This window comes from Lagopus leucura, unplaced genomic scaffold, assembly GCF_019238085.1.
Source record: "Lagopus leucura isolate 7727_CA_CO unplaced genomic scaffold, USGS_WTPT01 Super-Scaffold_100012, whole genome shotgun sequence".
Lineage (NCBI taxonomy): Eukaryota > Metazoa > Chordata > Aves > Galliformes > Phasianidae > Lagopus > Lagopus leucura.
Window position 1 is genome coordinate 18,470,185 of NW_024962267.1, and position 12,582 is coordinate 18,482,766.

At 42.6% G+C, this 12,582-nt stretch overlaps 1 protein-coding gene across 2 annotated transcripts in view; it reads right to left on the bottom strand.

The window, feature by feature from the left end:
* Positions 1 to 8,479: 8,479 nt before the first annotated feature.
* Positions 8,480 to 12,582, bottom strand: part of BARD1 (BRCA1 associated RING domain 1) — a 43,660-nt gene continuing 39,557 nt past the window's right edge. For both annotated transcript variants that reach the window (XM_042874727.1, XM_042874728.1), the window contains 2 exons: positions 10,211 to 10,308; positions 8,480 to 9,497 (listed from right to left, as the gene is read on the bottom strand). In XM_042874727.1, coding sequence (XP_042730661.1) covers positions 9,168 to 9,497; positions 10,211 to 10,308 — 428 coding nt within the window. In that variant the 3' untranslated portion in view covers positions 8,480 to 9,167. The remainder of the gene's footprint in view (positions 9,498 to 10,210; positions 10,309 to 12,582) is intronic.

Consider the following 12,582-nt stretch of genomic DNA (forward strand, 5'->3'; position numbering starts at 1 on the left):
ACTTTTCCATTGCTGACTGTAGCGATTCAGGGATCAGAAATCCAACCCACAGATAATATTTCAAGGTCTTTCTTAGGAGAAAACACGGACACTGCTTGTTCCAACTGGGGATTGCACACAGGAGCATACTCCAGAATCCATCCACCTGCAATCCACCCCTTGTTTCAACCACAAAAACAATCATCCTTTGCATGTGAGATGATCAAAGTGTTTAAAAAAAAAAAATAATAATAATAATAATAAAAAAATCAAACTGCAGCTCCTCAATTGGGAATGCTGCCAAGCTATCGAATCAATAGGTTGTTAGATACTCAAAGTGTGGGGATACGTGAAAGCCATCAAGTGATTTCTCTGTTAATCATTACCATTACAATAGAAATAGAAAGATAGAGATCGGAAACAGTACAATGTGAGTGGTTTCTCATTAAGTGAAATTAGAATACACAGGATTGTTCTTTTCCTTTCTGCCTTGATTCTGTAACATTTTGCACCTGTAAACCCAGAGCTGCTTGTGTACCCAGCTTTGCCTACCAAGATTTCACAGAATCACAAAGGTTTGAAAAGACCTACAAGAGCATCCAGTCCAATCACCCACCTATCACCAATAGCTCTCACTAAACCACATCCCTCAACACAATGTCCAAACGCTCCTTGAACAGAAGCAGCAGTTCCTCAAGTCAGTGAGCCCACAGAGGAGGAGGGCCTACCTGGGATCTGGAGAGTAGTGGGGCATGGGGACATCGAAGATCTGCACCTTGCAGAGCTGAGCTCTGGAGATGGTAGTCGACCAACCTGCAGCAGCGGGTGGGAAGGAGCGGGATGAGAGTGGGAGTGTGGCCCTCCAGTCAGGTGTCTACAAAGGTGAGGGGTCTCAGCCCATGCTGACCATGGGCTAAAGGTAAAGACAATGAGCATGAAAATATCATGACTCAGATTCCTAGCTTTCAAAAAGCCTGCACTGCTAAAACGTAGGTTTTCAGTTGAAGAACATAGCAAGTTCTGCAAATCGTAACATCAGGAGGCAAAACAAGCAGCCAACCCTTCCTCCCCCCTTGCTACTTGTGGTTATTGAGCAATAGACTGGAAAAGCCTGACCTTGGCTAAAGAGCAGGTCAGGGAAAGCAATGAGATACAGATGGGGTTCAGCTTTGCTCCAATTAGCAGAAAATGAATTGCTACTTTGAAGGGAGGAGGGAGAAAACCATTTGCTGAAGGTTCAGAGGTAGTCTGCTGTTCAAAGCTAGCTCAGCTGTCCACTCAACAGCTGGAATTACTTTGATATCGTCCTTAGCCTAATAGCTGGGAGCATGTGGGTGAAAGCACAGCTTCATTCAAAACACTGGAGAGTCAGAGTAAGTAGTCATCTCAATGGTAAATATAAAAGCTGGTCTCAAAGCCCTCAGCTCTGCTTGTGAGGAAAAGAACGATTGCAAGGCTGGAAAATGCTTCAAAGGTACCACTCAGCATCTGCCACCCCTGCAGTGCTCAAACAGGACAATATTAATAGTCCCATAGCCTTGCACGTACAGAATTTCAAGTGTTTCCAGACTCCTTCCAAACCTAATGTATTTACTGAAATTGGTTGCCTTCTACCAGCACATAAAAAGGAGGGGGAAAGAAAGGACTAATGGATGTGCATTAACCTTTTGGTACTAGATTTCCCGATACTCCCTACTAATGCAAAATCCATTAGAAGGAAATGCCTGGGAACCATGGTGTGCAAATGCTGTAAGGCAGGGGACATCTGTAAAAACTTGCAGCAGGCACACCAGGAGCAGGGATCCATGCAAAGGTGGCCACAACTGCAAGACAATTAAATAAACTCCTGGATTTGCTCTGGGCAAAGACGCTCTGCAAAAAAAGGGCCAGTGGAGGGGAAGATTTGGAAGGTGGGCTTTGCAGCAGGCTCTTCTGCAGTACAATTTGGTTGCTTGCCCCAAAGGTAGACATTTCAAGAGCCTCCTTTGTTGCTGCTGCATTTTTTCTTGCCATAGGATTGGAGAACTATAAAATCCTAGAACATTCTGGGTTGGAAGGAATCCCCAAGAACCACTGAGTCTAACCCTGGCTCCACGCAGCACCACCCATACACAACCCTTGTGGCTGAGCAGTGTCCCAACACTCCCTGAGCTCCAGCAGCTCCCACTGCCCTGGGAGCTGCAGGCCACCATCATCAACTGCCATGTATGATCTGCCTGGAAATTGCCATCTGGAGAAATGACTCCTAAGATGTCCAAGCAGATACAATTTGTCTCATCCTTTTTTTAATAGATAGGAGGCCCAGGCTTGCCCCAGAGATGAAATACCAGGAGCAAAGTGGGGTTCCAGAAACCAGTCCCAAATATCCTTAATGGCAAGATACCTTCACTTAAGTGCTTTTCTTTCAAGCATGTGAAAGGGAGAAAATGAAGCCAGGAGAAGTGGATATTATCATTAAATACTCAAAGACAGTTTCGGGAGTTACCTTCACGTGCTCTAATTAAGTGTGGGAATACGCAACACATCCCAATGGCTGGTTATAGCCTCCTTCCCTGCTGCACTCAAACATGTTTTGCCACCATGATGAAATATTTTTACACATACAAAGATTTATCACCCATAGGGCACAGAAGAACACGCTTTAGCTTCCTCACCAGTCACAGCTACCTGCCAACCTCCTAAAACACAGAATATACCCCAGCCACAATGCATTTACCACCTAAAGCCATCAGCAGGAACCTGCAACAGGCAGGGCAAGAGCTTGGACCTGGATAACACTAACTGGGATGCTGGAGCTCGCGGTTCTTCATTCACTGCACAGAACCTCTCTAGGTCACTATTTGCCATCTAGAAAAAATGAAATCTCAGGTCTTTCTCTGACTTGCACTCTGATTCCTTTTTTTTTTTTTTGCAACTGTGAAATCTTTGAAGGAACGCCTTACAGGCTGCCCAGGGAAGCTGTGGACACTTCATCCCTGGAGGTGTTCAAGACCAGGTTGGTTGGAACCCTAGGCAACCTGGTCTAGTACCAAATCTGGAGGTTGGTGGCTCTGCCTGCAGCAGGAGAGTTTGAACTTGATGGTCACAGAATGGCCTGGATTGGAAGGGACCTCAAGGATCACAAAGCTCCAACCCCCTGCCATAGGTAGGGCCACCAACCTCCACATTTAATACTGACCAGGCTGCCCAGGGCCCCCATCCAACCTGGCCTTGAACACTTCCAGGCATGGGGTCCCTTCCAACCCAACCCATTCTATGATAAAGGGTAGACATGAATTACATATAGACCACCACCATGAAAACATGAGTTTCTGCACACCAACCCAATAGCCTCCTGGCCTTGAGGCTTTCTCCAGCTGCCAAACAGCCCAACGTCTGGGCTGGACACAAGCTAAGCATTGTTATCTTCCACCTAATTACCTTTTTGCTATCTTGAGCGTTGCCTGCTTAAACACAGAGCCTGTTCTCCTCCTGCCCCACTGGGGTGCACGATCTTGTCTCTGCAAGGTCCCAGCATGCAGTTTGCACAGAGGTGAGCAAGGACTTCACACCTTTGTGAAGACTTTTCTCTCCTCCTCTGCTCCTACTGTCACTTCTTCACACACATCCATGGGGAAATTTCAACCTCCAAGTTAAAGATCACCATAGAGCAACCCAGAGACTGCTCCAAAGTTGGCACTACCTTGCTGGCATTCATCAGGAACGGCTCTTCCTTCTGACCTGTGGCTCTTAGAGACATTGCTCTTGGAGTGGTGTGTACCATTCTCACATCATCTTATGGAGGAGCTGCTGCACCTGGTTGCTTACTCCTTCAGACAAGAGTCTGTGGGCTTCCATCCCAAAACCCCAGTGCCCAAGTTTGGGTACGTGAATGCCCAATTTGGCTATGGCACCTGCTGCTGCATGGACCACAGGAGCTGTTAACTCAGTAGTGGCTTCTCTGCCTCTGATGAAATGGCCCTTGGCTCAATAATGAAACAGCTTTTTGAAGACACAAACCGATAGCCCATGCAAACTCTTAAAAGAGCTCATACAAAGATACCATGGAAAAAAATAACACAAACCAAGACTATTACCCCAGGATGTTTTCACTAACTCATTCAACAGGTACACAGCAAAGAGAACAGCAGGACCACAGAACTCATACTGTAAGCGAGGAGAGCATCTGCCTCCAATTTTTCAGTGAAACAAAACCCGTGAAGCTTAATTTAATAAAAAGCTCCTGCTACAAGCACAAATAAAATCCTTCAAGGTTGGCTGAGTTTAAAGCCAGAAGCTGGCACCTCCTCAGAGGCACGTCAGGGGAGGAAGCTTCCTGCTTTGACACTGCTGTGAGGAGCAGGACTGGAGCTCTGCAGTAGGGCCAGGCATTCAGAGAGCAGAAAGAGCTGCTGGGCAATTTCTGCATGTGGGATATGGGCACCGTGCTGCTGCACAGCACAAAATAAACACGAGGGGAAAGGTCCAGCACTGTGGGCTTATTGAATTAAACATTATTGCAGCTAACGCAATCAATATGGCATCGATCGCATTATCCATATTAATATTTAATTCAATTAGAAGGCCCCCAATTTATTGTTCTGTACTTTGTTTTGTTCTTCAATGTTCTTCCAGACCTTTCACGCTGCAAAAAAAAGCTGAGCTCACCCAGCTATTGCAACCCAAACGGTTATGCCCCTGCTCAAACCTGAGCAAGGGCTGCTGTGCCCACCAGGAAGAAATCTCTGCTTCTCCAACCCATGCTGGGAAGGCACCAGCTCTGCACCTTGCCATGGCACCACACAGTACTGCAACACTTCCTCTCCTTCTGATTATATACAAAGCATTCCTCTGCTTTCGAGGACCATTTTGCACAAGTCAAACAAGCCTGAAAAGGCAGAACATGCTGTACTGCTATTAAAGACACCTGAATCTTCCTTTGTTCCCTAAGGAACTCTACTCAACCAACAAGGCCTGATGGTCCCCTTCTGGCCAGCTGGGAAGCACAGCTGCAAACACTCAGCCTGTGCTCCCCAGGCCAGCCACAGCCCTTCACCAGGTGCTCATCATCACTTCAAGCCCTAACAGTTCCCCTATAAGGCCAAACTGGTTAACCTCAGTTCATCAGACAACAAATTCATCCTATTTACAAGACCAAAAATAAGTCACCCTCCAGCTCCAAAGTACAAAGTAGCACCAAGAGGAGAAACAAAAAGCTTTTCTCTGCTGCATTCTGTAGACCAGCCCACCCTCAGTTGGCAGCACAGAAAGCCCAGGCAGAGGGACCAGGGACATTCACACATTTTCCCCACATCATGCACACCCACACCTGGTTTCACATGACTGCAGTTTGAATGCTTGTCTCTTTGTTCTGAGTACAATATTCGAAGGAGTTTTGTTGTACAAAGAGCTCATTTTCTGGAAAACTGAAGGATAGAATAGAACATCCAAAATCAAACTTGGTATTGAGACACCTGGCCAGCACAGGAATACCACCAACAATAGCACAACCACACTGGAATTCTTTTTTCTCCTCTTCTTGCTCCTATGAGCCTCACCCAAGCTGACCAAAGGTTTGGGCCCTTCCTGTGTTTGCTCTTCATCAGCAGAGGGTAAGGAAAGGCAGACAACAAGAACCTCCAAAGCGTGCCAACTCTGCTCTTGAGATTAGAAGTGCCAATGCTCTTTAGCATTGCTTGTTATTTCCCCAAAACACTTGTGAGACAACGCAACACCCAAAGTTCTTACAAGCCACTTGTTTCTTCCTCCAAAGTCACTTCTCCAATAACAAATGAAAATTCAATCTTAGGGATACCAATAACCACAGACAAGGAAAAAAAAAAAGCTGACTCACCCAGGTCCTCTGGCTGTAGAACACTCTTTCTCAGGCAGCAGATGCTCTTCCTTCGGAGGCTGGCCTTTAAATGAGCCCAGGCAGGGCTGTGGTCAGGTGGGAAGCACAGGGAATTACTTGCACTTGTGTCCCTGGGCAGCCACCCACTGCACCAGGTGCTGCTCATCAGTTCAGGCTGCAACAGAAGGGTTCCCTACACCCACCAGACACTTATTTTACAGAAAATTCACCTCTTTCCCTCAAACATGTATAATTAAGAGGCGGGGAAGATATTTTAGATATAATAGAACAAGTAATCAGATGTATAAACATGCATTGGTATGAGCTATATGTGATTATATTCCCTGGGATCTACCCAAGACACCAATGCAAGGAAGCATCTCGGTATTGTCAGGTAAGTTTCATTCAATGCACAGCACCATTCTTAAAAAAATAACAATAATGATGAAAAAACGTATTGGCCTGACCTCATATTGTTCCTTAGACCACAGCCGTGCAGCAAGGCTGTGCAATATTGAGTAAACATTACTTTCTATTATCAACAACAGCCTGATGCCACTGAACTGCAGACATTGCTACTGAAGGTGTTATCAGGTGTCCCAGATGAAGCAATTTGTAATGAAATACAGAGATAAATTTCAAGGGCAGTGGCCTGAAAGTCATTAGCCTGAGATTCACCACAAAAAACACACAATTTATTTATAACATCTATAATCCAGAATGCAAGAATTGGATTTTTACCTCATCCACAGAGCCAATAATCACACATTAAGCATATGCATTTTCTCAGGACACTAAATAGATGCTATAACCAAATTTGTTAGCCACCTTTAGTGTGTTTGCTGATGATCTCCCTACTCCATGCCATGCCAAAATATCACAGCACCCCAAAGGGAGCACGGCTGTCTGTGCCTCTATATGTGCTGACACCATATGAAATACCTTTTGTTTTGAGCCTGCCTCCTACTTACTTTAATGCACCCTCACTTCAAGGCAGTGAAAAATGACCCCTGCACACCCTTTGCTCCATGACTCATGGTTTTATAACCTTGTTTTTGTGAGCCAAAATCCAGTCACTGGCTTGAGGAGCTTGATTTATCCTTACTACAAGACTTTTTTCAAACGTGCTTTAATCAAGTGCTTTACCTCTGCTTATGATTAGCAGCACTGAATTAAGCAGCCTGCACCACTGAACTTCAGGCTTTGTTTTTTATCCTGACCAATTGCCTCAGCAGTGCTCAACAACTGCTTCAATTCTGGCATCAAAATCTCCTTCTTCCTGTGCTGCAGGACTGCCCATAAGCTGATTCAGGCCCAAACTCCCATTCCTTGAAGGATAGACAAATAGGCCAGAGTTAGCATTGAGTGTACATCAGTTAGGAAAACAAAACTCGCTGCTATGATAGTAACTATTCTTGTTAACATTACCTGATTGGAAGGAATCAAATTACAAGTGAGCAAATTTGCAACAAGTTGAGTATGGCTTTAAAATAAAAAAAGGCAGATTTCTAGCACAGATTCTTTTCAGCTGCCAGGGAACAACAGCTCTGTAAATCTATTGCCTATACATAAAGAACACAGGAAGAGTTTCCTGATGTGCCAAATCCCTTCCTTGTGGGTAGCAAGAAAAGCTCCATGCTTCAGAATTCTGCAGAGACTGTTACTCCTGCAAAGAATACCCCATTAGGTGTATTGATGTGTTATGAAACATCCAGTTAAAATGTGCTACAATTGTTAAAATAAACGACCACATCTACGCAGTATTGACTCAGTACCTGATTTGCTTCCAGTGTTTATCTGCACAAAAACCCAAAACACATTCATCCTGTAAGTTATTCCATTTGTTAATGAGCCTCACATTTCTGCTTGCTCACACAGACCTGCAAGTACTTGAGAACTGCATTTAGTGAAGAGCAATGATTGGGTCTAGCGTAAGCGATAGAGCAAGACACTCCAGCTGCTGAATTCTAGTAGAAGCCATTGAAAACTACACCTATTATCCATGAAGTGTGTATTTCCAACAGCTCTACAGAGGATATTTAAAATCTGCACGGGATCTCCAGTGGCAGCGATTACACAGAACAACTCATCCAACAGAGCTTGCAGATAGGATACTATCTTGACAGCTTATCAAGTTCACAGAAAAGTACTTAACTTCACAGAAAAGTACTTAACGTTTCCATTTACCTGTTGAGACACACATAGGAACCATGCACTTGCTCCACAGCTAAGCTCATGCAATGAGACACCTCGAGGTGACTGACACTAAGTTTTATTACAAGCAATAGAAACAACTTCGTCTTTTCCCCCCCCACAACCATCGTTCTCATTGCACATCGTGGCAAAAGACAACATCTTTAAGTTATGAATTCACAAAGGCAATACATGCCATGTGATGCTTACAGCTCCCAAGAAGCAAAATTCAGACAATAACTTATGATCAATTCAAGAAAGGAATTAAGCCGATCGTAACAAGTAAGCAAGCATCAAGTACTGCTCCAATGCAGCAAAGTACCTTCAAATACAATGCTGCAAAGCAAGGCATAATTGTTTTGTAATTATTTTTTCCATGTTACCATGATAGCAATCAATCTTTAAGTACATAATTTTTAATCGTAATTTAATAAAGGCTCTGACATTTAAAAACCTTCAGAAAACAGCATCAAATTCAAATTACACACACACAAAAGAGAAAATGGATGGAAGTGAATAAAGCATGACCTGATACAAAGAAAGAATTTTAGAACAAGATTTTCACAGATGCACTTTCAAAACTTAACTTCCAAATGAATTCGGGCCATTAGTTCTGCTTTGATTTCTACAAGGCTTATCCTACGCCAAGAACTTCCTATAACATTCAATTTTAAGTCACAAGGAGCATCACATATCATCTGATCGGTGTCCATACAGGCATATGGCTTTTGTTTTTTAATACATACAAGTTCTGTTCTGGCTGGGAAGTCTTGCCACACACAGTAGATCAACACACAGTCACCAAACAAAAGAAACAGGGGTATGCTCTATCACCAACCAAGCCTGATTTAAGTCAAAATTCAAAAGTCTTCATTTTGCAAAATCTTGCAGAATGTCAATGATTACTACAGGGAATTGAATGTAAAAATAAAGCTTAGCAAATAATCCAAGGCACAACTTTTCAATGCAGCATCTTCTTTTCCCTATGCCATTGTCAGGCCATTTATTCCAGCCTCTCCCAGCGATCTTGGAATACAGAGGAGCTCCGACCATGTAAATGAGTTACCAAGTGCAAAACATAAATCATAGCTTCAGACCAGCCTTTTCCAGCTGCTGAAGAGTCACCACTTTTTAAAAGGTCTTAGTTGTGAGACAGGGATTTTCACTTTACAGGCAGCAGCTGAAATGACATTATGCAGTCTACAATCCAGCTGGAGGGAGCAAACCAGACTTTGCCTTGACCAATTCTCTCCGGTTTGAATTTAGAAGATGCATCATAGATGACATACTGAGTGCAAAATCTCTGGTCAGAAGCAGATTCTGCATGGTATGCCACCGTGTTGATCGTCTGTGTCACGTCGCTGTCTGGTTTGGGCTGCCTAACCAGGATTTGTCCTCCTCCTGCTTTGATCAGCTCCACAAGATCGCTCTTCTGGTGACTTTTGAATGATCCCAAGAAATAGAAGTAGCATCCATCAAACAGCTTAGGCAGCTAAGGGACGGAACATAAAAGTAAGTATGAAAACAGGACTTCCCAAACTGAGTGAAAGTGAACAATGAGTGCCCACAGAAAGTACGACTGAAAATAACCAGCATGAGAAGCCAGGACAGTCTCTTAACACATAAGGTCTTCAGTATAAGCATACAACTGAGCAAAGTTTGCTTATCTGGTAAATTCTTGCTCATGGTTAATTATTTTCCAGCACAACAAGGTCTTCAGCCATCACCTAGGATTAGTCACAGCTACTCCTCCAGCATAATCAGAAAGTAACCAGAAATTAACCCAGAATTACAGATTCACAGAATGGTTCAGAAACACAGAACCCAATTAAATACAAAGTGCTCTGATGTGGAAACAAGACGGATTCAAAACATCTTTTCCTTTCAACTTTCAGATTATGTCAGCTACATTCCTAAAGCTGATCAGGGAGGGCCAAAGCAGCATCGCTTGCTGTCCCATGCAGCTTCTTCCATAAACGTAACAGAGCTTTCCCTCTGACAAGGTTATGGCAACATAACCACTAATGGATAAAAATGACTGCTTTATGGATGTTCGCAGTTCTTTCCATCACCTTGCACATAATCAAATTTCTGTAGGAGGCCACATTAAAATTTTACATCTATTGCACCTGGACAAGAGGCAAAGGGCAAAAATGCACAAACCAAAGGTCATTAAGACAATCTGTCTCAAGCAGTAAAACCCACCAGCTGTTCTCTGTTGAGCCGGCCTCTTCGTGGGCCACCTTGGATTTCATACTTCTCTTCTTGTTCTCGAACTGTGCTTTGTAGACAGGCTTGTACCCCTATAGAAAGCACAGTAAGGGAAGCACTAGTTAGTTACAAATCTCACCATTAATTTAGACAATAAGTCCTTTTTTTTTTGTTTTGTTTGTAAACAGGTTTGTATTTCATTTCAGGGAATAAACAGCTGCACTAGGATGAAAGGATTATCCATAATGCAAAGCACTGCATTCACATAGCATCAAATCTCGTGTGCTTTAGCAATTTTATTTTAACCTGGACAAGAACCTACAGCAGTGGTTGTAAAGATGCAGGTCAGATGGAGAGAAGCAATATCACGCTAAGATCAGTGTTGTAAACACATGGAATTATTGGTGTTTCCTCTTAACTGCTACTAAAGGTCAACTACTTAATGTCAAATTGCTGAACATTTGGAAACTCAAAGCCAGCGAGGAGAACCAACTCTGCAGTTAAGAAATGGAAGCAATTGGCTGATAAAGAGCAATTACAAAGCAAGTACAAAGCTGTTTCTAAATACGAATGGTCTTAGATAAATCAGATGGGATTTCAAGGTCTCCAAGATCAGCAGAAACTGCAGGTTTACGCTGAGGTTTCAACAGTGGCATTTGTTTTTGTGACCACTGCTGCATAATGAGATTGTCTTTTACAGTCAGCATGGTTTTACCTTGTTTTAAGGCTCTTTTTTTTTTCCCCAAATCCAAAGTGCACTGATGCTGATGTATCACTAACATTTGTGACTCGTACCTCCTGACCTGACTTTGGAAAGAGGAATCGCTGGGGTCATCCATTCAAGGATGTAACATTTTGCCTGCACTCATTTATAAAAATTACCTGAGAAAGAAACTTTGCAAACTGTTCCATGAGGATTACAGAGTTGTCACTGTTCAACTTCCAGAGCAGTTCTCATTCCTCAAATAGTGCTTTTATTTAGGCAACTTACTTTTCCTATGCGAACTTGGGAACCACAATATCTAACGAAACACAATATCTAAACAAAACCAGAAATGAAGCAGGGGTGCTGATCCTAGAAGAAGAAAGCCCAAGACTATGAAGCAATGATGAAGGTGCTTGATTCCCACAGCAATAAGTAGCAGAATATAATCCCAATCTAGAGGGATTTTTAAAGTCAACCAGATCTGCTGCTGCTTCACACAGACTGGCAAGATGCAAAAGGAATTCACATTTTAGGTACTAGGTCTTATCATTTATTTAAATGAAAAAAAGACAAACCCACATAGAAAGAAACAACTGGTAGCTGGTTAGATAATATGACAGTACATATTTCCCCCTCCGTGTACATTTAAGTTAATTGCACTTGGTCATTTCTTCAAGAAACATTGATATGAACTCATATAAAACTGGAAGGGCAAGCTAGTCGTGTATTTTCTTGAAAGTAACTTCTGCATTTACTATTCATAACAGCAATGTATAGAAATAAGCTATTTTCAAAGTGCTCCTAACTAGAAAATAAATCTGAAGGGTATTTCAATACTTTACTTAATCATCACTATGTAACTGGATTCCCTCTATCAATTTATTTCAAAATATAAGGTCATTCTTTCAAGAAAACTTGGATGCTAATGGGCTTCACTCACAGTAAGGGAAAAATCTTCTCAGCTAGTCTTAAGAGCAAAGCTGTCTATTCATTAAGAGCATGAGTTATTTCAATTTACCATCAAAAACTCAATTTGAGGGATTTTCCACTACACAGCTGAGGTTTATACATAAGAGTACATCACAAATTGATCATCTAGTGCCAGCAACAGTAAATGGTGCAAATTTGATATCAAAGTAATAAAAGGTTGAATAAACACATGCGGCTACGATGTCTTCTTGTACAGTTACTTCTCTGAGAGAAAAAAAGTCACACATATCTATTTTAACAGAAAATGGAAAATAGACTTTTGCATACACACGTCTGCCCATTCTACACTGCCAGTTGCTCTAGCTAATCTGTAGGCACCACAGTTCTTTGTTGCATTTAGTGAAAATCCTCCACGACTCATCCAGATGTGCCTTCTTTCACTGTCTCCATAAGAACCCAAAGTATTTGTCTCCTTGAAAAACTGCAAGTATGCAAACAGAGCATTTTTTAGCACCACTAAGAGTTTCCCCATCAACTTTAACTTTTCTTAACAGCTAGAGTAAGGAGAAACTTGTCCCTTAATAGATTTGTGGCAAAGAAGTGATCTATTTGAAACAGAGTAAAAAGCCCTGATCCTCTCTGTTTCCAGGTGTTTTGCTTTTTTTCCTTTTAAAACATCATTATGTTAAGAAGCAACACTGTTAGGCTTACACACCCCTTTGTAGAGCAA